Raw genomic sequence first — 27,439 nt, 5'->3', positions numbered from 1 at the left:
TTAGGTAGGTAGGTAGGCGGGCAGGCGGGCGGGCGGGCAGCAGGTGTTTCAGCAGACTGAAATGACGAATGTGGTCAACCAAGATGCTTTGTTATTTGCCAAGAAGAAAATGATGGTCTGATAGAATGTAAATATTAGGATTTGCTTTTGTGGTTGAGTGAGACTCAAAGGAAACAATGGGTGTTTTATAACCTACAAATAATGGAAATGAGGCCCTTAGATTGAAAAAGAGATGAGAAAAGGCGGTAGAGATTTAAAAAAAGAAAAAGAAAAAAAAGAATGGAATATAACATCACCTGACAGCCAATCTGTGAAAGAAAACTGGGAATACTTGTAGGTATAATCAGTAATTTTTTTGTTTCTGTTGTACTGGTCTAAATGCTACTCATATTGGACTTGTCTTATACTGACACCTAACGGTGTTAATGTAGTATTATGCAAAAGCAAGAGGTGTCAGTTACTGATGCCAGTGTAAAAATGTGTTATTTACAGTCATCCAGATTAATTTATTCCATATGCGAAAGTGTTACTGATAAGGTACTTGTATTTGGATGGTTGTGTGATCTCAACATGACCCACATGAGGGGACTAGCCCCAGGTAAAACATAAACATGGAAACCCAAAGTGTGTGTGTGTGTGTGTGTGTGTGTGTGTGTGTGTGTGTGTGTGTGTGTGTGTGTGTGTGTGTGTGTGTGTGTGTGTGTGTGTGTGTGTGTGTGTGTGTGTGTGTGTGTGTGTGTGTGTGTGTGTGTGTGTGTGTGTGTGTGTGTGTGTGTGTGTGTGTGTGTGTACAGTGTAACAGCAGTTGTAGTCTCTCTCCAGGAATTAAATTAGATTAGGTGACAGACTGGCCTAATTCCCTAATCACTGTGGTACCAATATGTGTGTGTTGCGTGAATGTGTGAACTCAGATCTAGAAGACCAACCTTTATCACATCCCTGGTCATCTGGTGTCAGCAGTAAAAGGAAAAGGAAAATATATGATGACGACGAAAGGAGACAAAACTGCAGACTTCATTTACTCTGAATGGGAAAAGATGCTATACTGGCCCTGGAGTTTATTATATAGAGATTGATCATAAATGGCATCATTCCCACAAAATGCAGGTCAACAGTGAGACCAACACAGAGATGCAGTAATAAAGGAAAAAGCAGAAGAGGAGCAGATATAACACACGTAATGAGAGTCTGTGAGTGAGGGAGAGAGAGAGAGAGAGAGAGAGAGAGAGAGCGGGCATGATGCTAATCTGCAGATGTGTCTGTTCTCTAATCAGCTTTAGATTAGTGAACATGAAGCGCTCAATAATCACCTGGCCACTTCACACGAGCAAATTATGCCTCCCGTTAGTCAACACTGATTAATAACTGAAGGGGTGTCAGTAAGGAAAGAAGAATCACTCTGAAATACTCACAGACAGTTTTTTGGGGAGACTTGGAGTTTTGAAGAGTGCCCATTTTTATTCTGAAGGCTAACCGCCTGAGGGGGAAAACCATATTAGGAGAACTTCAAACTGCTGAAAAACATTAAATCCCTTGGCAAATATATTTTGTGCCGGTCTGACTTGAGCCATCATATACTATTGAGCAAGATCAAACAAACTCATTGGTGAAAGAAAAAACCCTATTATCAGTATATCCATCCAAAATACACCCTGCTGAGATGAAAGACAAAAAGACAGACTGGCCCATCTCTGTCTAATAATTTAGAATTAATATAATTGAAAATTTAATTTGATTTAATTTGTAACTATTAACAATGATGCATCAGCCACACTGTCCATTTACACCTGATTTAGCAACTGCTCAATAACGTTGTACACAACTGTATCTCTTAACACATTTATTGGTTAACACAAACGGTTTATTGTAAGTCATGCTGATATACAGACAATTGTTTTTAAGCAACCTAAGTTACCACGTGTTTTAAAAAATGCTAGTCAAGGTTGTAATAATTTAAAATTGACGTTTTACTTAAAAATACATTAAATCGTTTTAATAAACTTGTGTCATGCTTTAAAGAAATATGCTTATTTTGATGTGTTGACTAACATACTAAATCACAAGTAAAGTACTTGAATATAATATGAACTGTGGTATGTTTTTAAATATTAATGTCAAGAGTTATTATTGTTACTTCCTGTCTTGTTTCCCCTGTTTTGTGTTCAAGGACTCTTACGTTGAAGTGTATTTTCTGTTCTTATTGTTCATGTATTTCACTTCCTGTGTTTTCCTTATCTCCCTTATTTGTCTCCATAGTTACCCTGGCTATAGTGCTTAATTACCCAGACCTGTCCCTTGTTATCTTGTGTATTTAAACCCCAGTTTTTTCTAGGCTGTTTCATTGATGTGCTCAGTGCATTCAGTTCTGTTCCTGATTTTCCGCGTTTCTCTGATATTTTGAGTTAGTTTGTGTCTTTTTTTTATTTTTTTTTTATAAATAAATAGCATTTGCAGTCATTCTCCCTCGTTTCTGAGTCTGTTCATCGTTGTAACTATATTTTCAATGTACTAAATAGCAACTTCATCATTGCAAATGAGTAATTACAAATATATTTAAATACAAGTGTACTTACAGTGTACTTACCTAAGAAAGTACTTGGTAATTTAAGATAACTACATGGGTTAAGGTTAGGTTTAAGGGTAGGTTTGGGGTTAGTACCTAGTTATCACCTAGTTATTGCATTTACTATAATAAGTAAATAGTATGTACATGGGGAACAGGAATGTAAAAGTGCTCCCGAAATTATATTAAAGTATATTTTGGCTTATGCAGGTAATTTCTGGTTTAGTACCAGTCAAAGTGTGGGACTAGCACAGCCAAGATGTTCACCAGCAAAATTAAGCTGGAGAGAGCAAAAAGTGTTTTGTTTAGTTTTTGAGTGGAGCTAAATTTTTTAGCAGTTTCATGCAAACTAAACATATCTGAGGTGTGTGTTTTATGGATGACTTGTCCCACCTCTCCTGAAACTGTTTGGATGGGATGAGGCCTGCACGCAGGCTGCAATCTCCCACTCTCTTGGCCTGCCACCACGTCTGATCATCCTGACTGACCACCTGCAGGACGTCTCCTCGTGTAAACGGAAGCCCTGCCTCCTGACATGGTGTGGCTTTGTCCTCCAATGGAGTGTAATCAAACAGTGCCCGCATGTAGACCTGAAGATGACACACCGTACAAACAAGATACAAACTCATTGGACAAGAAAAAAAAAAACTGGAGAGATGCTGGGCTGATTACTGCTAAATTGTACTGCTTAATACTGGTTTTATGCTATTTTTATAGTCAATCACCTTGCTTTCTTTCAGCCTGTCCTCCTCTTTGATCGCTGGGATGATCTTCAATGTGATAGAGCCTTGTGATTGAGACTAAGAAAGAAAAAAACGGCTCAAATGATTCTGTTTTGACAATAAACGGGAATGATTAAGGTGATTATTTTATATTAAACAGGTAAATCAAATCAAGTACATGATATGCCAATTAATTCATTTAATTATTCACAATTAATCACAATATTTGCTGAGAAAACCCCCAAAATTGAAATAATATAATTTTGTTATTAAAGGTAATGGTACACTATGTAACTTTTGGCCCTCTAGCAGTTAAAAAACAAAACTGCATGAATTTTGCGGCACAACATTGTTTTGGTTGTGCCTCGGCTCTGTGTGACTGTGTAGATGAATATGGTTCTTACTCAGGGTTCTTGCAGGTTTCAGCAAGTCAAATTTAACACCTTTTTAAGACATTTTAAGACCATAAAGTTTGAAATTTAAGACCGACCAAAAAAAAAAATCAAATCAAAGAATTCATTTTATTTCAATGAATTAATTGAAAAAACATAAATTTAATTTACAGATAAAACAATCACATTAGTAACCTTCCACACCCAACAACGTGTGTCAGAATCAGAATCAGATATATATTTTGTTTATAGAAAATTGTACTATGCATATTATACTGTAAAAAACACATAATTAGTTGATTTTAGTTGATCATAGTTGATCATAACTAGAGATGATTTCATTTCAATGATTATAGTGACAAAAATGACCACGTTATCACAGAATCCTGTTCAAAAAGTACTAAAACTACACAATGTCGAAAACCAGCAAATAACAAATAAAATTAGCATCAATATGCACTTTTTGTTTACATAAACATTAAAATAATACCATTAAAAATGATAGCCAGATTTTAAAAGTGTCTTGCAACATGTTATATAGGGCAGGCTACTAACATGTACAAGTTCAAATAAAGTTTAGACAAAAAAGTTTTTTATAAAAAGATAAACCTCACATATTTCAGACTTTAAATAATTTTTTATAAAAAGATAAATTACTGACATTTACAATGCACTTTAGCTTATCTTTTATTATTAATAGTAAAATTCTCGTTGCTATGCAACCATGCACTGCGCTCTCCACAATGACAAAGAAGTTTTAGTGGCTAATGGATTTCCACCATGATTTCCACCGGCGAGAAACGCTTGCTGTAGCTCTGCTTCAAGATTTATTTACGGAGAAGACAAAAACACCCGTAGTGTTTGGGTGCACCCGCATCCTTCCAGTTGAGTGAGCTTTCAATGTTGTTACGGAAAGGGGCGAAGCTGATTGGTTGGTTCTTGTCACATGACGATTTCGCTGCGCCTGGAAAAAAACGAGTGCGTCGCTTCAATTATGAGCGCGCGCGCGCCTACATTTTAACGAACTTGAGCGCGCAAAAGATATGATATATGAACCTTGGCGAGACCTTTTTTAGACCTGACTAAATGAAATTTAAGACCACGGATGAAAATCTGGCCGTTTTTAAGACATTTTAAGGCCTTAAATTTAAAGTTCCGAATTTTAGACTTTTTAAAACCGTATTCTGGACAAATGTGGGCAAAATAATGTTGATTTATTTTTAAAAAATACTTCCCTTGATCTGAGCGGTACAAGACTTGGCCACTTTTCCTAAGTTTGCCTCCTGAACACACACAATTTTTTTTGACTCAATTCTACAATGTTAAGTGGGTAAAAAAAAAAAAATCCTTAATCTTGTATTTGGGTCAAAAATGGGCACCCATAGAAATGAATGGGAAAAAGTGAAAGTGAAAGTGAAAGTGAAAGTGACAGTGACAGTGAAGGTGAAAGTGAAAGTGAAAGTAATGTAATTTAGAGCAAAAACTGTAATTTAGAGCATTCTTCTTGTTTTTTTGTCAAAATAAATCAATAGATCCAATACAATGCATATCTAACATACACACAAATGAAGGGCTGATCCTGTACAACATTCTCATCATGCCAAAAACTCACACTCAAAAAAATAAGCATAATTTACATAGAAAATATGGTACTTTTTGAAGTAAATAAATTCAAAAATACCCCCAAAATAAAAAAAACACACCATAAATGGATAGACAAAATTTTATCGAAGACAGTGATATAACATTTATAATAAATAAAAAATAGGGTCACATCTGAGTCCTCTGTGCCCACATTTGTCCACAATTACAGAATTAAGGGCTATAAAGTGAATACAGTTTGAGGGCTACGACCCCGCGGGAACCCTGCTTACTCATAACTAAAAAGAGAGAGAGAGAGAGATTATCCTACTGATCATAAAACATTCACTACTAGGCTTATGAAATATAACTGGTTTAGATGGAAAGGATCTTAAGCTGACTATCTGAAGACGTTACTGTAGCTATACCATTAATAGACACGGTACTTCCTTGAAAATAAATTCTAGCACAGCACTACAACAACCAAAGTGAAATGACCCTTCACAATAGATAATGCCACTGAACTCTGTTAGAGAGCTACATATGGCAATTTATCTGTTCAATAAAATACCTTTCTCACCTGTTGAGTAATAAAAACACCATCTATGCGCCACATTTACTACATTTTAAATCTCCCAATTCTTGCCATCTCCAAAAATCCAAGCCAATGTTGATTCTTGTTTTGTTACGAGCTCTGTCTTGTTCTCTTTTTGCCTGCAGACTCTCCTCTGTTCAGTGTTTACCTTATGTTAACCTTTCTCGCTTATCGTGACAACTAACCTATGCCACTCCCACACCATACACGCTTCAAAGTAGCAACTTTTCTCTATTAATATAATACGGATATGACGAGACACGCACAGGCGAGTGGCGTAATTATGTACGCAATTTCCCATGAAAACCATCCCGCTAAGTCTAAAATATAAACACTTATAATAGGCTTAAAGGTATAGCGGAGGATGTTTTACTTCCTGTTGGGTAGTCTAAACTATTGGTCCTCCTAATTGTCAATCATTCTGGTGAATCAATCAAACTTTTCAAAAAGTGGAGAGGGCGGGTCTTATCTAAAATTTGGAAAGATCCTCCGCTATACCTTTAACATAGTGAATCAGAGTAAGACAAAAACTCGCTTTGGAAGAAGGAATGATGATGTTTGGAAGAAGGAATGATGATGATGCATTTTGACAAGCGGCAACCTTCCTGTCTCTCTCTTGAAACCAACACGGAAGTGACTTAAACTGCAATTCATCGACTGACCGGTAGAGACCGGCTGCAAAAGAGAGTCAATCCTATAAACCCCCATGTTAATATGCCCAACTTTACAGCAGAACAAAATGTGTTTACAGCCTGGTGCAAAAAGTGGTTTTGGTCTATATAGCTAATTTTGCCTTTCATGACAACTGTTATTTTTTTATTTAAAAAAATATATATTTTTTTATAACTCATCCATTTAAATTATATTAAGCCTTAAAGTTCTGCATAATTAAGGGCGTGGCCACTTGAGTGACAGGTGGATTGTCGCTGCTGTCACTACTAGACATTTTTCTGCTGTCTGTTAGCCGTCACATCACCTCAGCTACGAAACCTACAGGTGACGTCAACAGACAATACGTCAATATTTTTTTTACAGTCTATGAATTCTGAACAAAAAAAAGTTACATAGTGTACTTTTAATAATATAATTATATTATTATACTACATGAAACAATTACATTAAAATTGTGGCATGCAAATGCATTAAATAGGCAATAATGGCATTACAAAGTAATATATTGTATGGACGCACTATATATATATATATATATATATATATATATATATTGTTTTATGTTCAGCAGAAGGTATGTTCAGCAGTCATACAGGTTTGACACAACATAAAGGTGAGGAAATTATGACCTTTTTTTTTCATTTTTGGGAGAACTATCCCTTTAAGATATTAAGTCAAGCTTGAAATGCTTTGATGATAGAAAAATACCTTGAAACAGAACTTAAGAAGCATTTGTTCATTTTGTGCTAATGTGTTTAATTGTTTTGTTTGTTTTTTATCATTATAATTAATCATGCCAAATGAATGTGAAGGAAGTCAGGAGGTCTTCCTTACCAGTAGTTGACTGATCTCATCTGGTCTCTTGTGCATTACAGAGCTGCCATTGACTTCTCTCAGTTCATCACCGACATGCACCAGACCTGTGGAGAGAGGAAGGATACCTGATTTACAGATTCACTACTACATGTTCAAGCTGCACCCGCTGTGTTTGATCCACAATACACTTTATGGCATAGTTAAATTAATTTTTAATGACCAAGATCATTCCCACCACACACACACACAGCATATATGGGTTATATTCCCATGGCAACAGCTGTGGTCAGGTGGTTAGTGAGTCTGTTTGATTCGGTTGATTGGGTCTCAGGAGACCCTCCTTGACCACCACAGATGGGCCTTTGCAGCAGACACATGTGCTCATCACAGAGGTGAAAATAACATGCATATCTCAGTAAAGGTGCAGGGATATTCAGAAACTTCAATGGTTTTAGTGATGAATACAGAACCTTTGAAGACTGCAATGGTTTTCCATTGATATAATGGAATGGTAATTAAAACAAAAGATAAAACACATTTCAGGAGTATATTTGGTAAAATAGCTTTGCATCATGAAGAGTAAAATGAGAGTAAAATGAGACCTCTTGATTAAAGACAAATTCTTTGAAGTGTCACTCACCACTCCTGTCTGCAGCCCCGCCCTTCATGATCCGAGCCACAATCACGGCCCCGGTGGACTCATCCCGCCGGATAGTGGCACCCTGAGAGAGAAACACCAAACAACAATCACCTACATATTGATGCTGCTGACAGATGAAATTATCTTGAATCCTGAGCAATTTATCTCTTAAAAAAAATCATATTCAGTGATCTCAAATAGTCTATTTGGACTTTTTTTAGTCACACTTACATTTTCTTGCATCATTTGCTTTCTTATGTGTTGTTCAAGTCAGTGTTTGTTAGCTAAAACTAAAACTATTAAAAACCATTTTCCATATGAAATGAAAATATGAAATAAATAAATAAATATAAATGAAATGATATGATAAATGAAATATATATTTAAGATGAAAAACTTGTAGAACAAACATTAATTAAAAATGTTACCTTGGCAACTAACCAAAATAAATTACGTTTAAGTACTAAAATTACAAAAAAATAAATTCAAATAAAAATGAAACCAAATAGAAATAAATAAAAACTAATAAAAATGACAAAAGCACATAATTATTTAGTTTTACATTACTAAAACTTAAACTAAAATGTAGTGTGTGTGTGTTGTGTGTATTGTATATATATATATATATACAAATATTTGTGTGTGTATGTAAAGTATAATACACACAGACATATTTTTTGTTTTATATATATATATATATATATATATATATATATATATATATATATATATATAAATCAAATAATAAATACACACACATATATTATGTAAACAAAGACCTTTATGTTAGATGCGAATAATCGCGATGAGTCAATTTGACAGCACTACTAGTATGTAAATAATACTACAGGTTCAAGTGTCCTAATATTTTCAGGGTCACTGTATTTGTGCAACTGGCATTGTTTCTTTCTCTCACCAGTGGCTCTTTGTTTTTGACAAGGCGGACGATCTTGACAGAGTCCTCATCTAGTTCATCCTCAAAGTCATCGGGAAGAGGAGGCAGCACAGGGTCAAAGTTCTTCTGCGCCACCGTGTCATGAACTGACAAAACCGCCTAACAAGCAGGGGGGATATGAACAACTACATTTAGTCTCTGGCCAACCGTGTTAACGAAGATCTAACAATGAAGGTGTTGTTTGTACCTTGAGATGAGGTGATGTCAGCAAATGTAGCAGTTCTTTTTCCTCAACACTCATCGGTCCACTTTGCAACTCCTCTGCCACCTGCCAATCAATAAGGGTGGACCGTGATCAAAGCATTTAGCAAGCTAGCTTTCTTCAAAATAGTCTTCTAATTTCTTATATTTCTTTAGCCAACTTCTAGGGACATTTTTGAGCAAATTTGTCCTCAGATTATGGATACATTAGAGACACAAATTCTTATACAATTTAATTTACTTTCTCAAGTATGTGTAACAGAAAGCTGCTGTGTCAAGCATTTTAGTGTTCCCTCATTCCCCCCAGATACCATTAAACTCTAGTCTCATATATTATTGTAAAAGGCCATTAATCTTTCCTGAGGTGAGGTGATATGACAGACTGCAGCACTTACATCCTCTGCCAGAGTGGAGGCACTGTGGAGAACTGGGGTGGGGCTCTGCCTTTCATACTGACGCAACTTCTCATGGATCTAAAAAAGACAAGCACAACGCACATGTACACAGAGCTGGAGAAGATTGGTCTCTTACACATTTGCTGCCATACCGTAAAAATAAGCTAAGGTAAATAATGCATGAAGTGAAAAATGTATAACATATGATAATGCAAGTGAATTCAATGCAAAACCTACACACCTTCATCAGGTAGCTGAGACTTCTCTCACTGAAGACATCCTTGAGGAAGACCATGTCCTCTTTGTGATTGGCATCTGGACGCAGCTGTGAGGTCAGCAGGGCAAGCGTCTCATGCAACCCTACATGTAAACAGAGATCAATAAGAGTCATTGTGACTGTAAGTGTGTTTGTTTAGATGTTTACATTTGTGCAGCTCACCTGCTCCTGCAGAGAGGACTGGCATGGCTTCTTTCATCGATAAGGAAGGGGTTGACCTAAAAAAAGAGGTAACCATTATAGAAGTATAGGCTATGCACCCCACAGTCCTGACAGTGTTTTCAAAATCAATAGTTTTCATTGTAGTTTTTAGTTTACGATAAAGGGCTTGGCAAAAAGTAAACATTTGCGACACTAACTTTAAGTGTAGTCAGATATCATCTTCCGTGACGTTGCTATTACATCTTTAGCGTCCGCGTCTTTACTGCACAATTCTCGAACAAATGACTCATTAACTCTTAAGAACCCTGTTCTTTTTAACGAAGTAGTGAATCGTTCAGAGCTGTAAATTAGTTCACAATTGACTCCCTCGCTGAACCGCAAGTATTTTTTTTCGGTCCAGTTGAAAGAGGATGTGGCCTATGTGAGTCTACTGAGGTTTAGTTAAATACATCATTTTATAACCCATTTTTGTTGCAATAAATTAGTAAAAGATATTCTAGAACTAGAAAAAAACCTGCTTATAGCTAATAGCTGAAAATAAATCATAAAAGTGGTTTATTTTGTTTAAAAATGTATGAGGTGGCAAGGTGGGCCTTTTCGCCCACACACGGGGTACAAGGCTCACCAGCATGGGGCAAAAGGCACAATGTATTGATACTTTAGCAAAACAATTTTTTTAATAATGTATTAATAAAGTTAATACTTGTTCAAAACAATCACTTTAGCAAAGTTTGTGTTTATTTATTTATTTTGTCTATTTTCTGTTTATTTTAATAAATATTTTTGTTCAATAAATATACTGTCATTAAAATATGTTAAGATAAATATATATTTTAAAAATACAGAAACAAAATTATATAAAAAAAAAAAAGATTATGAAAGCATGGAAGTAGATCCCATAATTATTTAATATAGATTTACTATAAATGATAGTAACATGATACGATTAATATCATATTTTTAAATATGATGATTAATATATATTTTTTCCAATCACTGTTGACCAGGAACAAACTCACAAGGTGACGGGACTGTGACACCAATAGTCCTTTTTATAATAACCCTGTTTAATTTTTCTTTGTTTTATCTCTAATTTACAAAATGATATTTTCAATGTATGATATTTTCAATGTATGATTCATCTACCATCTATCTCTCTTGCTGGTGTCTTCAAGGCTCTAGAAATCTGTTTAAATACCTGCAGTGGATCGGTACATCAATATCCCATCACTTTTAAGCTTGCAACTTATATTTCATATAGTTCTACTGAGTGTGCATTGCCTTGATAAGATTAATGGATATTCATCCATGATAAAGTGCTAGAAGAGGAGAGAGAGTGACTGGAAGAGAGGAGTGATGCTCTTCTGTGGGTGCCGAGAGGCCACAGCAGGAACACAAAGCTCAGAGTGCTGCCACTACTACCTCTTTTACACTCTTTCTCCCTCACAAACACTCTCCCAGAGCAATTCAGACGTGCCATACTTTCAGAGTGCATGCCCAGTGAAACAGAAATAGCAGTTCCACAAGCACTGATTCGTCTAGAAAAGAGACGAGAGACAAAAAATAGAAACTCTACTGCAGTTTTTCTTCCTCATAACACTCAGCATAAGGGGTGTTGTAACATGGGGTGAGCTTTATCAGTTCAACCAGTTAGAAATGAGCTACAGTGAAGCTTGCCTCTATGCTTAGACTGAGAGTCTAGAATTAATTCTGATGTAGATGGAAATGTCAAGACTGAGGAGTGAGTTCATTGTATATAACCAAGCCACTAATCCTACAGATGTGATTTATCACATTTGTGGCAATAATTAGATGAACACCTGTGACTATTCCATATAGTGACACACAATATAACATAATCTACACTTCCTGGTTTGTCTGCAAAAAAAAAAAAAAAAAAAACTTCCATCCAACAAGCCATACAGTATGTGATTGCACAATAATATGGCAAATCACAGATGTATTACAAACAATTAATAAAATAGGGGTTGATAGATGGCTGCTGGCACCATAATACATAAAGCAACATTCAATTCTCAGCAATATCAGGAGAGTGAATGTGAGATATAAACTAATAATCCAATCATGACTACCACAGATAGGAATCCACAATCACTTTTGCTCTAAAGGATGATGTCATTCCCACTTTATGCTGTTCTGGTATGATGTAATTGGCAAAAGAGCTTTGTGGAAGCAATACACAGGGGAATGAGGTGTGTGTGTGTGTGTGTGTGTGTGTGTGTGTGTGCTGTGTGTGTGTGTGTGTGTGTGTGTGTGTGTGTGTGTGTGTGTGTGTGTGTGTTGGTACAAACAGCACAACAAAGCTAGTATTGAGAAAAAAAAAGGGTTTTGTTGTTAGAAACTTTAAATAAATAAGTATATAGTCTATCATCAAATGAATATCAGTAAAGTATTAATTTCTTAAATAAAAAGGCCCCTAACGGTAATGTATAATTAAGCATAGCTGTAATACATTTCTTACTGTATTTTATCAAGAATAATATCTGGTTATAAGTGTAATGTTTGTGTTGTATGGCTTTTTCATAGACCTAAAAAGATAAATATAAGTTTTGGCATAAATGCATGAACACGTCATTATGTGTGCTATTTCTGTCTGGAACAGCTTAGAGCCCTTTTCGTGTTTTTGGCTTGGATGTAAAAAAGACACACACACACACACACACACACACACACACACACACACACACACACACACACACACACACACACACACACACACACACACACACACACACACACACACACACACACACACACAAACTCTCAAAGACCTCTCTGCAACCTTATTGGCTTTAGAGGTCTGTTTAGGTCACACAGTCTTCAGCAGATAGTACATCTGTTTGGCCTTCCTAATTCTCACGGATGTGAGCTGAATTTCAGAACATCAAATCCAGTCTGGTTGTTAAAAACTTTTAAGGATGTATAAAACACATGTAATATAAGTGAATGGTGCTGTCTGCCTGCTGTCTGGAGGATATTCAAGGAAACCAGAGCAAAATATCTGACCTATAGGGAAGCTTCTGTTTCTACCAGCCACCTGCACAGGGTTCTCACATTTGAATAGGATTTAACATTTTAAAAATTGAATTAAAAAATATATATTTTCATTACATTTCAATGTCTTTTTATTCTTTCATTGTAATTAACAAACTTTAAATGGGAATGTTGTAATTTTCTCGACGTAAAATACATTCCCTATTTTATACCGTAGGTTAATATCCCTGAAAAGTGAAACACGGGCTCTGTTGCACCATCAAACAATTAGTCATTGAGCAGTTTGACATGTCAATTTCTTGCTCAACCAATGGTTTGAGTTTGAGGCGGGACATCCTGTTTTTTAAACGATGTCAGACAATTAGTTTAGCAATACACTAGCATGAGCTAACACACTAAAGCTACAAAACTTTGAATTTAACTTCAGTGATTGTGCCTGGTGACTGATGGGAAGCTTATTAACAATAATCATAATGAATTGTTTGCTTACACAGCTGAAAGCTGGATGGTGTCTGCTGTCTAAGGGCAGGTGGGAGACTGCTCCTTTAAACTGGTATAATGGTGGAGGGATGTTGATCAGGTTATCGAAATAGATAGGTTTTGACAGACAGAGATAAAAGCATGTACATGATTGTTAGAGGAGTTTTTATATCCCTTAGGATGAATTTTGATCTGTGCTGGTGAGGAATCTGGGAAGGCAAAGTGAGGTCTGAGATAAAGCATCACATTTTGACCTGGACAATTTAAGATACAAATAAAAAACATCCTTTAAAAAACACTGAGTAGTATATAGTATGACTTTTTTACTAAATGATATGTAGAACAGTAGTTCTCAGCCTTTTTGACTAAAAGCCCCCCATTGTCCTACGCAATATTTGAATATTCAATATTTCCTCTTGTATTATGATTATGCTGCTTGTTATCAACAGAATTGGGTGTAATGTGTTACTAAGTAATTAATTACTGTAATTTATTTACTTTTTCCTTGAAAAAGTAACGTAAAGGATTGCGCTTCATTTTTCTGGAATTTTATTATTTACTTCTGATGTAATTGCATTAAATACTGTATTATAGAACAATTCTTTATAAAAACAATAGTGGATTTAACATCAAATTTTTACTTCTAATGACAAAATGTATGTTTTTAATGTAAACTTTTCTCTTTAAAAACTTTGGTCAGCTCAAGAATAACTCATACAATTTTATATTATTTATTTGAAAGAATTAAAAGAGCAGTTTCATGTCTATCCTTTGTATTGTTCAACTGGTCGAGGTTGATGTGGGATTTAGAAAGTAATTTTCAGAACAGAAACTGTGAGTGTTGTTATTAAGGGGAACATAAATTAGATTTGATTTGTTTTTAACATTTAAACTATAAGGATTCATTATTATTTTTTATAATATAATTGAATCGTTTTAAGTCATCTTGTGCTCATCCTTGCTCAGAACCACCGATCTAGAACAATATTATGCCAACAACTGAGGTCAGCCATCACAACAGAAGCTCCTTTTGTTAGGGGTTAAAAACACAGAGAGACATTAGTTTGAATGTTTTCCTGGACCATCTTCAAATATTTCAATCATCTGAGAGGAATATAAATTGTCTGGAGGCTGTACTCATGTTAAGACTCGTTATTTTGCAAGAGCAAATTCATTATTAGTTCAATTGCCTGTTGGCATGAACCAAACTCAAATATGTACCGTTCTGGCACAAATAGAGGTTCTTTAACCCTGAAACAGATCCAGACCATTAGAATTCAACTCGCAGTGACCTAATTCTGTTTTTGTTGCACTACCATGTGCAACACATACAGGAACGCATGCACCTTAGACACACAATGAACATAGATGGACAATTACGATCAATAATGGAAACAGGTGTGCACGTTTTCCTCAGCAGTGTTGAGAAAGCATCAGTACTTTCTCTTTCTCTCACTCTCTCTCCATCACAGTCTTTCTCTTCCTCTCTCTCTTCCCTCATCTGCAGTGCAGTGCTGATTTGCACATATGCCATATGATTGGCTCAGAGAGAGAGAGAGAAAAAAGCCCCTCTAGAGGAGATAATCACCAAAACACACATACAATCGCACGCATGATCTCGTGCAGTGCATGCTGGGTCTTGCTTCGTGTTTAGCTCCGGTATAATGAAGCAAATGAACGTAATAAAAAGGAGCAGCCTACCTCTGGCTCCGTCTTCCCCTCTGTTTTCTGTGTCTCTGGATCTGTCGTTCCCAGAAGATTGCCTTACTGATCCTTTCGCTGTGACTCTTCCTCCGGCTGCCGCCCCTGCCGTCTGTCGCTTCTCTTTCTGTCTCTCTCTTCCAAACACATACATAGACCCCCTCCCCTTTCCATCCTCCCGCCTCTCCTATCTCCTCCCCTTCTCTCCTCCGTTCATCCAGCACTGTATCCTCCAGCTAGTCTCTCTCTCTCTCTCTCTGCTGTCATTATGTCACCAGAGACAGAAGCAGGTGGGCGTTGTAAGACACGCAGTGGGCATCTCTCCCCCCTCCCATTCACCCTCTGTGTCTTTTTTCTCTTTAGATTATTGTGTTCACTTGAGCAGCTCTGAAAGCCTTAGCACTCATTCACTCACAGTCAGATGGAAGAGAAAGATAAAAGAGGCTCTCCCCATCCCCCCTTTCTCTATTCCACAGGCATGCAGCATGCTTATGTTTTGTGCATGATGTGAGATTGCTGCTGTTTCTTTGTTGTAGGCTACATATAGATGGATTATTCCAGGCAGAGCTTAGAGGTCTGTGGGTTTCATTGCATGTACAGTAGGGTTCAGAGACCACAGGAAATCTGGATATATATATATTCCCAATTAAACCTGGATGTGAACAGAAACTTTTAGAATTCTGATCATGTTAGATAATAAATAAATAAATACAATATGATTCTTCGCTGTTTAGGTCATGAATCAAAACAGTAAATTTGACATTTATCATTCTTATCAACTTCAACTTTGTAAAGATACCATTTTTGGGTAATTTCTTTTAAATTATCTAACTTGTTTTTAACTGATTTGTCAGAGACAGTAACTGATGATATGATTTATTATAAAAAAATGCATAATTAAAAAAATGATATTCTAATTTATGAAAACATTTGTATTAAATTAAAAACTGGTCATTTTAAATGATAGCATTTGTTTAAAAAAAATCTATGGGTAATATAATTTGTAATGAAAATGTATTACATTAAAAACTGCTATTTGTAATGAAACATTTTCACTCAGGATATTATTATTATTATTATTTTTAAATATATAATTCTAGCAGTGAAACGTGTAATGAAAAATGTTAAATAAAATTTAAAAGGAATTAAAATGACACAAGTAGTCTTTTACATACAGTATGTTTAAGCTAAAGTGTGTTTAATTAAAATAAGCCATTAGAAACATGAACATTATAACATCAACATACTAAATTCCAAATCTCACTAAATAGAAGATTAAAGACTTGCAAGTTTATATGGAACTCTTATTTTAATAACAGGCTTACAGGTTCAAACCTAGTGTGTGTTTTTGATAGGGCCATGTGGTCCTCTCTGACAAAGTAACCTTGCATAAATAACATGGATGTTCTACAGTCAGAGCCCTTCATTTTTGGGTGCAGGGGTCATTAAGGGTTGAAAGTGTTGTTTTGGGATGTCTGTCTAATTAATTCTGAGACATCTGTTACACCTGATCTGACTCAGAAAAAGATTTACAAGAGCCCTCTGTCAGTACACACACACACACGAATAAGACAGAAATTTGCACCATTTCTACAGTAATACCATATTGAAATATATACTGAATCAAAAAAATCAAATGCTATTAAAGCAATTAGATGTAACTGAACACCTACACATTAGTCTTTCAATTTCATTACCATCCATTCAAAAGGGGAAAATTTAGGAAGGATTTAGTACTGTAATGTAAACAAGGACTATTTAACATACTGCAGTGAATTATAAGCAGTAGACAGTGTCATTCTTGTTTTGGAAAGAAATATTACAAAATAAAATATTGTATAATGCTACCTGATGTTAGTGTTTTTTAGGTCTGTGTTTTATGATTGACAAAGTTAGTTTGTTGGTTGACAACCTTTGTTAGTGTTCTGTAAGAATGAGTTGATTTGAGACATGTATCAAGTGTTTGGGTAGTTTTAGAGCATTTTGAATGTGAAAAAGTGACTTACCATAGGTTTTGAGAAATGTGCCCTAGCAATTGTGAAAAAACTTTAATGAATTAAATAATGTACTTTTAAAATGATTTTGATCAAATAAACTAGATGCCGTATGTTTACTATCATGCTTCTGCTTATATATATATATATATATAAGCTAATACACTCATTTTAAATGTCTTTAACACTTGTAAAATATCTTAGTTTGACAACAAAATCATTAAAATTGAAAATCAAAAGAAACACATATGTGAATGTGCGTATGCACGTGTTGAGACATATACAAAGACAGCTGGACAAATATTAGATAACTATATTGTTATATTAATTTATTTCCTTTCAATATACAGAACAAGAAGAATCACTTTGTCTCTTTTTTTTTTTACAAAAGCCTTATGTACAGATATAAAATCTCCCAGTGACACATAAATATATATATGAAGCAAACAGATGGTTGAGTAAAAACAACAATGTCATGTTCTGATTTTCAAATAAATATGATTATTGGCACGACTACAGAGGAAACATGGTTAAGAACTCCTCTTCAATGCATAAGTCTCCTATTCAAAACAGTCAGGCACAGAGATCAATTTCTGGTGGCATGCATTGTCCTGGCATAAAATAAATTAATGCTTTGGAGAAGATATCAACGAAAACTTCATAATTTAAAACACACAAACATGACATGCTCTCTCCAACAAAGTGCAATTACTGTATCAGAATATTGATTAGATCCAGATCTACTGGATTAAACTGTATATTCTACCCCTTATTTCTTCCACAGATGAGACAAATTAAATACATAATGTGTCGAAATGTGGTTCAAAATTACATCCTTTGTAATATAGTATTTTGAGTTGAAAACCACAGTAACATGCATGACAGACAACAAAACACTGAATATGATATAAATTGTGCAGACGAAACATGGTAAGAAATGACAAGAAATACAGATGAGTGGTTGTTCAATGTTCATCTCTCATTAACATAAATAAGACACGTCAGTCAAGCTTGCGGTAAAAGAAACCCAATCATCAATGCACATATAGGAAGTGAGCATTTTATCCTGGGTGAAAGGGAATTACAATAAAAACAGTAAAATGTTAAAAACAATGTATCTCTCAAATGCCATTTGTGTGTATACCTTGAGTCTGTGATCAGCTGTACGGTTTTGACAGCGTTAACTTTACTGAAGCATTTTGATCCAAGGCCTTTTTATAATTCATGTTGTTATTGCACTCTATCTTTGTCCCCTTACTTTTCGCTGGCTTTCCCTGCTTCTTTCCTCATCTCTTCTCATCTCCTTGTATGAAGTATGGATTTTCATGACCCACCAGATAAGAGTACCGTGTGGGGTTTGGGTCCTTAAAGGTCCTCATGCCCTCTGCGTTGAGGTCATACGAGCCCTTCTGCAGAAGAAATGAGTTCATATTAGCCACATACAGGTAAACACAACCTACAACCCTTCACTCTCTCAGCCCATCTCCTCATGCAGGGAAATCACACATTACCTGCTTAAAAATACATGCAAAGCTTAAAATGGCATGCAAACAGCTGAAAACAGAGATCAAAATCGAGATCTCATCAAGAATTTAACGGCAATTCACCTCAGAATCAGAATGTATATAGTCGCGGTAAACGGCGATGTCACAGCGAAAAGAAGAAATAAAGAAAAGTATAGTAAAGGAATATTCCTTCCAAGTTACATACAGTTTAAGTCATAATTTATGTTGGTGCTGCAATTATTATTTTGGTTATGCTAGTGATTAAGAATTTACACACTTAACCTTTAAGTTGTATTTAATCCAGAATATTCCTTTACTTGGAAGAACTTGGACACTAAAAGTCCCTTTAAGGCACGTCAGTTCACTTGGTGGCCATATTCGTATCGCAGCTACTTTCAGCGATACAAGCCGTATAAAAAAACTATTTTTATACATTTCAATTGCATACACTACTGTTCAAAAGTTTGGGCTCTGTATTTTTTTTTATGTTTTTGAAAGAAGTCTCTTCTGCTCACCAAGGCTGCAATTTAAAATAAGTGTTTTATGTTAATATATTTTAATGTACTTTATTCCTGAATTTTCGGCGTCATTTCTCCAGTCTCAGTTACTCAGTGTCACATGAAAAAATCTGATTCTAAATGCTAATTTGCTGCTCAAGAAACATTTCTTATTATTATTATCAATATTTAACACAGTTGTGCTGATAATATTTTTTGTGCAAACCGTGATACTTTTTTCATAAATCTTTAATGAACAGAAAGTTCAAAAGAACAGCATTTATTTGAAATATAAATATTTTTTGTTACATTAGAAATTTAGACATTAGAAAACATTAGAACCTAATTTTTACAGTAAACTGAATGCGTTCTTGCAGCATAAAAGTTTTCGTTTATCGTTATAATCTTAATGAACGCAAATTTTGAACAGTAGAATATTTCAAATCAGTAATCAAATCTGACAACAATCTTATCATATTTTGTACTTCTTAAGCTCAAATCTACGGAGCCCCTAAAGGGACATGGTGGTGGAAAAAATGGGATGGGAGGAAAAAATATTTTTCAAAACATTGCGTTCTCTCGCAAATAATTTTTTTCCTCCCATCGCATATTTTTTCAACCACTATGTCCCTTTAGGGGCTCCATACAAATCACATTCACAAATATTGTATTTTTCAGGCTGGTCCAGGTAATTTTGCATGTAGAGTAAACAAACACGTGATTGGCTATTTTAACTGTCAGGCATGACTTCCATTCCTACAGCCGCCAAATTAAGCATTTCAATAACGTGACTGCCGTTTTTAAGGCAAAACTACAGGAAGTATGTTCATGTTGTGCATTCATATGTACAAGTGGACCCTTTTTGCCTTTTACAGTCTCTGACGACGAACCATTACACACTTTAACAGCCCAATTGTTTCATCGGTGACTTACCTTTCCTCTAATCTTCTACAGTCATAGTGTTTGGAGTGAGGTAGTATCAAATCCATATACGGAACACCACATACACAACACAGCAACCACAAATACGTGCACAAACACACACAAAGAGGTTTGTTTAAGAGCTAACCGATCATAAAACTTGTACATCTGTTATGATAATATTATGAATTCAAAAATTAAAATGATGAAATCTACGGAGTTTGTACTACTGTTAGCTTTCAATTCCTTTCAATGCAAAGGCACTAATGCAATAGACCCTCTTTATGTGTGGCCTGGTTAGGACTGCATCTGCTCATAATGGACTTCAGTCATTCAGTCAAGTAATACTTTTGTGAAAAATTAGTATATTAGTGGAGTTCAGGCAGGCAGAGTAAAGATTTAGAATTAGACTTGGGTCTGATTGAACAATATATTTAGTATTGGTTAGTGGTGTGATGACACTATTAGAGTTAAATAAGGTGACATGCAGGGTTAATGGAAGAATTGGAGGGAACTGTAACTTACAGTGGGTTCATTTCTACAATTATTAAAAAGAGGTACAGTAATAAGCAATATAAATGTATATGATATACACTACAGTAAACATTTGGGGTCAGTAAGAATTTTTTATGTTTTTTAAAAGAAAAACTCTTCTGCTCACCAAGGCTGAATTTCTTTGCTCAAAAACGCAGTAAAAACCGCAATATTGTTATTACAATTTAAAATAACTGTTTTCTATTTTAATATTTTTTAAAATGTAATTTATTCCTGTGATGTCAAAGCTGAATTTTCAGCATCATTACTCCAGGCTTCAGTGTCACGTGATCCTTCAGAAATCATTCTAATATGATGATTTGATGCTCAAGAAACATTATTATTAAAACACAATGTTAAAAACAGTTGACCTGCTTAATATTTCCATGGAAACTCGACCCCAAACAGTTAAACGGTAGTGTATATGTATAAAAACAAAAGGTAACACTAAGGTTTACAATAAGGTTCATTAGTTAACATTAGTTCACTACATTAGTTAGCATGAACTAATAATGAACTGCACTTATACAGCATTTATTAATCTTTGTTAATGTTAATTTCAACATTTACTAATACTTTATTAAAATCTTATTAACATTAGTTAATGTACTGTGAACTAACATGAACAAACAATGAACAGCTGTATTTTTATTAACTAACGTTAACAAAGATGAACAAATACAGTTAGAAATGTATTGCTCATGGTAAGTTCATGTTAGTTAATACATGAACTAATGTTAACTAATGAACCTTATTGTAAAGTGTTCCCAAACTAAAAATATCTCAACAATTTATTTTATTTTATTTTACAGTGATACATTGTTTTAATTAAAAAGTTCACACATACGCTTGTCTTCGAATCGAAACCCACTGCAAGTTAAAGATCTGTGTAACTTCTCTGTTTAACAGGTTTAAATTTATACTTAAATTTAACTTATTTGTGAAGTTTTGACTGGAAGGAGGTACTCACCAATCCATTACTGTGGCCTTTTTTGCCTGGCCCTTCAACCATCTCCAGGTTGTTGCCAAAGACATCATTGCTGGAACTAGATGTGAGAGTGACACGAGGAATATGGCTGATATCCTGAGAGGGCCATGTGGTCCGGATTTCCTCAGTGGGATACGGGCTGCCGAAATGATTGTCGTTTGACTTCTTCCTGCTGAGAAATAAGTAGTGCACACACAAAAATGTCAACAAGTGAGAAATGTACATCCATACCTAAGCATAAAATACACTGTAAAAGAGAGATTCAACCTGACCTCTCATAAACACTCACCTCACACAGATGTAGATGAGAACAGCCAGAATTACAATGAGCAGAAGTCCCCCTAACACACACGCCACCACCACTAGAGCTAACAAAGAGGCTACGCAGAGAGACAAAGGTCATTAGACACAAATATACACGCAAAATCTATAATTTAGCACAGTAAACAAGCTGATCAATGTATTGGTGTAACTTAAAAAGACTTATTGCTTTAATGGTTAAAAAACAAGAAACATTGTAATAATAATAATAATAATAATATCTTACAGTCATTACAGTTGAAACCAGAATAGCCAAATGAACATCTGTTAAAAAAAGGGAAATAAACGTTGAAACCTATCCACAGACATCTGATTGTAGCAATATTGCCACGACACAAGAGGGCAGTAGTTTCTATTACAAACACACTGAACACACACTCAACCATTGCATATAGCTTGTCAGTTTAAAAACAAGGAAGGCAATTCGTATTTTGAGGTATGTTTTATTAAACGAAAACCGCTATTTTAAGGCCTTACAGGTTGGTGAATGAATGAACAGCTCTATTAAAAAGTTAACATGTTGTTTAGGTATGTGTATTCAGAACAAAGAAATGAAAAGGTACTCACCGAACACAGACATTTGCCTGTGCTTTGTAGCCACTTGGACAAACTGTGAAAAGATTAGAAAGTAAATAATTGGTTTTGTGTTTGAACATGACACTACAATAATAAAAGAGTCAGACTATTGTTCTTACGTTGGGATTTTATTTTATATAATGTAGAAATAAAATATAAAATGGCATTTTTTTTTATTTCTTTATTATTTTTGGTCAGTGTACTGTACATTCTGAACCCTGATCTTACCAGACCAGGATTAATGTGTCTGTTACTATGGATAAATCCATGTCAAAATCAAAGGTCACTGATGATTATGATATGCACACACAAACACATATGGAAGTCCATATGTTTGTTGTTTTTTTGTTTTTTTTACGCAGAAAGGGAGTACTAAAGACACACACTCACCTCTACAGCTTTTGGGCTGGTAAGGGCTGGGTACGTGGCCAGGTTTGCAGGTACAGAGAGCGATCCCATCTTTGGCCTCACACAATGTGGTGTCAACATCACAAGGAGCAAGATCTTGCTCGCATAGATTGCTTACTAACAAGAGACAGACAGTGAGAGAGAAAGAGAGTTTAGTTGTGGGTAGTTGTTTAGAGAGAAGTGTGTATCTAAGGTCCTTTTTTTACAGCATGTTTGCCTTCACCGGTTAATTTTAAATGGTCCTGCGATGCAACTATGGATTTTTAAAGTATAAATATTTCATAGGCTCATTTAATTTCATATGAATACCATAAAACAAACATAAGCAAACATAAACATAAATTGCTGCCTTAAAGTTTTAAGTACAACTTGGTTGTTTAAGTCCTTTCAACTTAAATTACATTAAACTGACTTACATTTTTTTAATCTATACTTATAAAAAAGCTGAAAATTGCTTAACTTATTTTGATGAGTTAAAGCAGTGTAAAAGCATAAGTTTTCAACTTGTTGATTATATCATTTTTTAGTGTATTTTTTAAAATAATTAACTCGTTTTAAATGGTAGCATGTGTGGCATATTTCAGCTTCTCAAAAGTATTTAATGTGAAATACTCCAGTATAGTTTACTTATATAGAGAGACAATCTTTCATGTGATCTAAAACATTTCACAATTACAAAACATGGCCACAATCATGGCTAAACAATTCTAAACACCTAAAGTTCGGGCACTGGCACTTAAATGTGTTCCTATTTGAGGAACAATCTTTGCCATTTAATACAACTGCAAAGAGAAGCTGTTTTATCAATCTTTGTGGAAATTAGCATAAAAAATACTACATGTTTTTGATATCAATACTGTGAAGGTGAGTTTGTTGCCTAAACATGAATTAATGTGTTTAGAATTAATGTCAAGTAATGTAGATATAAAGAATGTATTGCATTTAAAGAATGATTTATTATGTAAAATTGTTTTTAAAATGATGTGACACCAAATATTGTATATTTATGTAACCAATATACTGTATTGTATTCATTTATTATGTGGAGATTAAAACATGTTTCACTCTGTTCATATAGCGAATCTTAAATGATAAATCTTTTCAAGATACTCACCATTGTATTCAGCACCAGCAAGAATGCTACAGTTTGTCGTTCCACAGTTCGTTGCATTTTTTATACCAGTATCAATGGCCAATACAAACGATTCCTGGGTGACTGGAGAATTGGGCTCAAAATAACTGTTTACTGAAGCCACTATACTGCCAGGCCTGGAAATATTTACACAAAGATTAGTAATTGGCAAATATAATACAAAAGAGAAGAGCTTTGGTTAAGAACTGTTTGAAATGGACACTCACGTCAAACTAAGGACTGTGCTGTTAATGTAGTTTGGCTGGTTACGCAGAACTGCATTTACCTATGGTGAAAGGGAAGAATGAGTAATGACTTCAGACTCACCGAAACTGAAGGATATTGATCCAGGATATGGAATTGTTTTATGTATTTACTTTGGCAGTCCCAAGTTCAATAAAGCTTTATTGGCATGACTATTAACTATAACAGTCTGTACTGCCAAAGCAATATACAGAAATATTTTTACTTATAGAGAATATAGCTATATGATCAATAAATATGATTCTCTATTTCTATAAATATGATTCTAAAATTCTATATGATGCATGATAACAAAATACACTACATTTATGATTAAAAACTTTATTCAAATTTGTATTCATATATTTATTTTGTAGAGTTATTAGATTAATAATTTTATTCCATGCCTTCTTACTTAATAGTTATACAAACAGACTTCATAAACTGCACAGTTTTACTGTGAAGAAATACATCTTTGCAATAACTGAAATGTTAAAGCTAAAATTGTAATGTAAGTTTGTGACATACCGCAAGAATGATCTCATTAGCAACATTCCGGAATTCAGGCGATTTGGGATCATACATTTCAGGTACAAATGTGCGAATCACCCTTAGTGAACTAGGGAACGATTTAGCTGGGAATAAGAGAGAGTGAGGGTGATAAATAAAGATTGTTCATAAGAATCTATAATCACATGAGTCTTATTATACAAATTAAAAGACAGAAGGACTTTCTGTAATGTCCCATGGCCCTGTGTAAGGAAGGTTATAAGTGATTGACAAAGTTTGGCATCAGACAGACACTCACTTTCCACACAGGCATTATTTAAAGGAAAAGTTCCTGCCAGACACTGACAGATGGAGTTCACACAGACACTGAGTGGTGGGCAGGGCACTGAAGGACAGGTAGCTAAAAGAACGAAAGGAGAAAGTATTAGGCATTTGTGAAGATTCACAATGCATGGACATTACACTGTAATCCACAATCACACAACACATTCATTCAAACACACCTGGTGTGGTTGTGTTGTTAGTTGGGTTAGTAGTAGATACGATTGGTCCAGTCGTTGAGTTGGTAATGGGGGGTGTGGTAACATTTCCTGTTGTAAATTGAGGTGGTGTGGTGGAATTCCCTATTGTAGTGTTTCCAAGTGTAGTTATGGGTGGTGTGGTAGCATTTACTGGTGTTGTCATGGGTGGTGTGGTAGCGTTTGCTGTTACATTATTCCCTGGTGTAGTTATGGGTGGTGTGGTAGCATTTACTGGTGTAGTTGTGGGTGGTGTGGTAGCATTTACTGGTGTAGTCATGGGTGGTGTGGTTGCATTTGCTGTTACATTATTCCCTGGTGTAGTTATGGGTGGTGTGGTAGCATTTACTGGTGTAGTTGTGGGTGGTGTGGTAACATTTACTGGTGTAGTTGTGGGTGGTGTGGTAGCATTAACTGGTGTAGTCATGGGTGGTGTGGTAGCGTTTCCTGTTACATTATTCCCTGGTGTAGTTGTGGGTGGTGTAGTAGCATTTACTGATGTAGTCATGGGTGCTGTGGTAACATTTACTGTTGCATTGTGCCCTGGTGTAGACATGGGTGGTGTGGTAAAGTTTACTGTTGCATTGTTCCCTGGTGTAGTCATGGGTGGAGTGGTAAAGTTTACAGTTGCATTGTTCCCTGGTGTAGTCATGGGTGGTGTGGTAAAGTTTACTGTTGCATTGTTCCCTGGTGTAGTCATGGGTGGAGTGGTAAAGTTTACTGTTGCATTGTTCCCTGGTGTAGTCATGGGTGGTGTGGTAACGTTTACTGTTGCATTGTTCCCTGGTGTAGTCATGGGTGGTGTGGTAAAGTTTACTGTTGCATTGTTCCCTGGTGTAGTCATGGGTGGTGTGGTAAAGTTTACTGTTGCATTGTTCCCTGGTGTAGTCATGGGTGGAGTGGTAAAGTTTACTGTTGCATTGTTCCCTGGTGTAGTCATGGGTGGTGTGGTAACGTTTACTGTTGCATTGTTCCCTGGTGTAGTCATGGGTGGTGTGGTAAAGTTTACTGTTGCATTATTCCCTGGTGTAGTCATGGGTGGTGTGGTAAAGTTTACTGTTGCATTGTTCCCTGGTGTAGTCATGGGTGGTGTGGTAACGTTTACTGTTGCATTGTTCCCTGGTGTAGTAGTGGGTGGTGTGGTAAAGTTTACTGTTGCATTATTCCCTGGTGTAGTCATGGGTGGTGTGGTAACGTTTACTGTTGCATTATTCCCTGGTGTAGTCATGGGTGGTGTGGTAAAGTTTACTGTTGCATTGTTTCCTAGTGTAGTCATGGGTGGTGTGGTAAAGTTTACTGTTGCATTGTTTCCTGGTGTAGTCATGGGTGGTGTGGTAAAGTTTACTGTTGCATTGTTCCCTGGTGTAGTCATGGGTGGTGTGGTAGCATTTACTGTTGAATTGTTTCCTGGTGTAGTCATGGGTGGTGTGGTAAAGTTTACTGTTGCATTGTTCCCTGGTGTAGTCATGGGTGGTGTGGTAGCATTTACTGTTTCATTGTTCCTTGGAGTAGTTAGGGGTGGTGTGGTAGCATTTACTGGATTAGTGGTGGGTGAGGTGGTATTGTTTCCTGTTGTAGCATTACCTGATGTAGTTTGTGCTGTAATTGTGACATTGCTTGGTGTTGTAACTGGTGAAGATGTGCTGTTGCCTGGTGTGCTAATGGGAGGAGTTGTGTCATTGCCTCTTGTAGTTTGGGGTAGAGTTGTGCTGTTGCCTGGATCAGGTGAAGGAGTAGTTGTGCTGTTGCCTTGATCAGGTGAAGGAGTAGTTGTGCTGTTGCCTGGATCAGGTGAAGGAGTATCAGGTGAAGGAGTAGTTGTGCTGTTGCCTTGATCAGGTGAAGGAGTAGTTGTGCTGTTGCCTGGATCAGGTGAAGGAGTATCAGGTGAAGGAGTAGTTGTCCTGTTGCCTGGATCAGGTGAAGGAGTAGTTGTGCTGTTGCCTGGATCAGGTGAAGGAGTATCAGGTGAAGGAGTAGTTGTCCTGTTGCCTGGATCAGGTGAAGGAGTAGTTGTGCTGTTGCCTGGATCAGGTGAAGGAGTATCAGGTGAAGGAGTAGTTGTCCTGTTGCCTGGATCAGGTGAAGGAGTATCAGGTGAAGGAGTAGTTGTCCTGTTGCCTGG

General features: G+C 35.8%; 2 protein-coding genes and 1 long non-coding RNA gene across 8 annotated transcripts in view; 1 reads left to right on the top strand and 2 right to left on the bottom strand.

Annotated features, from left to right (window-relative positions):
* Positions 1-15,979, bottom strand: part of mpp3a (MAGUK p55 scaffold protein 3a) — a 28,348-nt gene extending 12,369 nt beyond the window's left edge. For 2 of the 6 annotated variants that reach the window (XM_082175598.1, XM_082175599.1), the window contains exons 1-12: positions 15,168-15,979; positions 9,972-10,027; positions 9,774-9,892; positions 9,533-9,610; positions 9,124-9,204; positions 8,898-9,035; positions 7,982-8,063; positions 7,360-7,445; positions 3,289-3,363; positions 2,957-3,153; positions 1,413-1,477; positions 927-947 (exon numbers count right to left, since the gene is read on the bottom strand). In XM_082175598.1, coding sequence (XP_082031724.1) covers positions 927-947; positions 1,413-1,477; positions 2,957-3,153; positions 3,289-3,363; positions 7,360-7,445; positions 7,982-8,063; positions 8,898-9,035; positions 9,124-9,204; positions 9,533-9,610; positions 9,774-9,892; positions 9,972-10,008 — 979 coding nt within the window. In that variant the 5' untranslated portion in view covers positions 10,009-10,027; positions 15,168-15,979. The remainder of the gene's footprint in view (positions 1-926; positions 948-1,412; positions 1,478-2,956; positions 3,154-3,288; positions 3,364-7,359; positions 7,446-7,981; positions 8,064-8,897; positions 9,036-9,123; positions 9,205-9,532; positions 9,611-9,773; positions 9,893-9,971; positions 10,028-15,167) is intronic. The other 4 variants (XM_082175602.1, XM_082175601.1, XM_082175600.1 and 1 more) reach the window with 4 other exon arrangements.
* Positions 9,594-27,439, top strand: part of LOC309506153 — a 28,302-nt gene continuing 10,456 nt past the window's right edge. The window contains exons 1-3 of the long non-coding RNA XR_014208659.1: positions 9,594-9,701; positions 9,783-9,864; positions 9,967-10,039. This is a non-coding gene — a long non-coding RNA (uncharacterized lncRNA). The remainder of the gene's footprint in view (positions 9,702-9,782; positions 9,865-9,966; positions 10,040-27,439) is intronic.
* LOC309504816 (protein HEG homolog 1) lies at positions 17,465-27,348 on the bottom strand. The gene is made up of 12 exons (XM_082178111.1): positions 26,899-27,348; positions 25,095-25,196; positions 24,815-24,921; positions 24,271-24,329; positions 24,026-24,180; positions 22,894-23,028; positions 22,495-22,537; positions 22,154-22,191; positions 21,896-21,986; positions 21,589-21,778; positions 20,097-20,111; positions 17,465-18,570 (listed from the first exon to the last, which is right to left on the bottom strand). Exons 3-12 carry the CDS (start codon positions 24,869-24,871, stop codon positions 18,448-18,450), a joined length of 906 nt encoding a protein of 301 aa, XP_082034237.1. The 5' UTR covers positions 24,872-24,921; positions 25,095-25,196; positions 26,899-27,348; the 3' UTR covers positions 17,465-18,447.

This window comes from Leuciscus leuciscus (genome assembly GCF_965113295.1).
Source record: "Leuciscus leuciscus genome assembly, chromosome: 1".
In the NCBI taxonomy this organism is placed as follows: domain Eukaryota; kingdom Metazoa; phylum Chordata; class Actinopteri; order Cypriniformes; family Leuciscidae; genus Leuciscus; species Leuciscus leuciscus.
The sequence above is the reverse complement of the archived record's forward strand: the minus strand, read 5'-3'. Positions and strand labels throughout refer to the sequence as shown.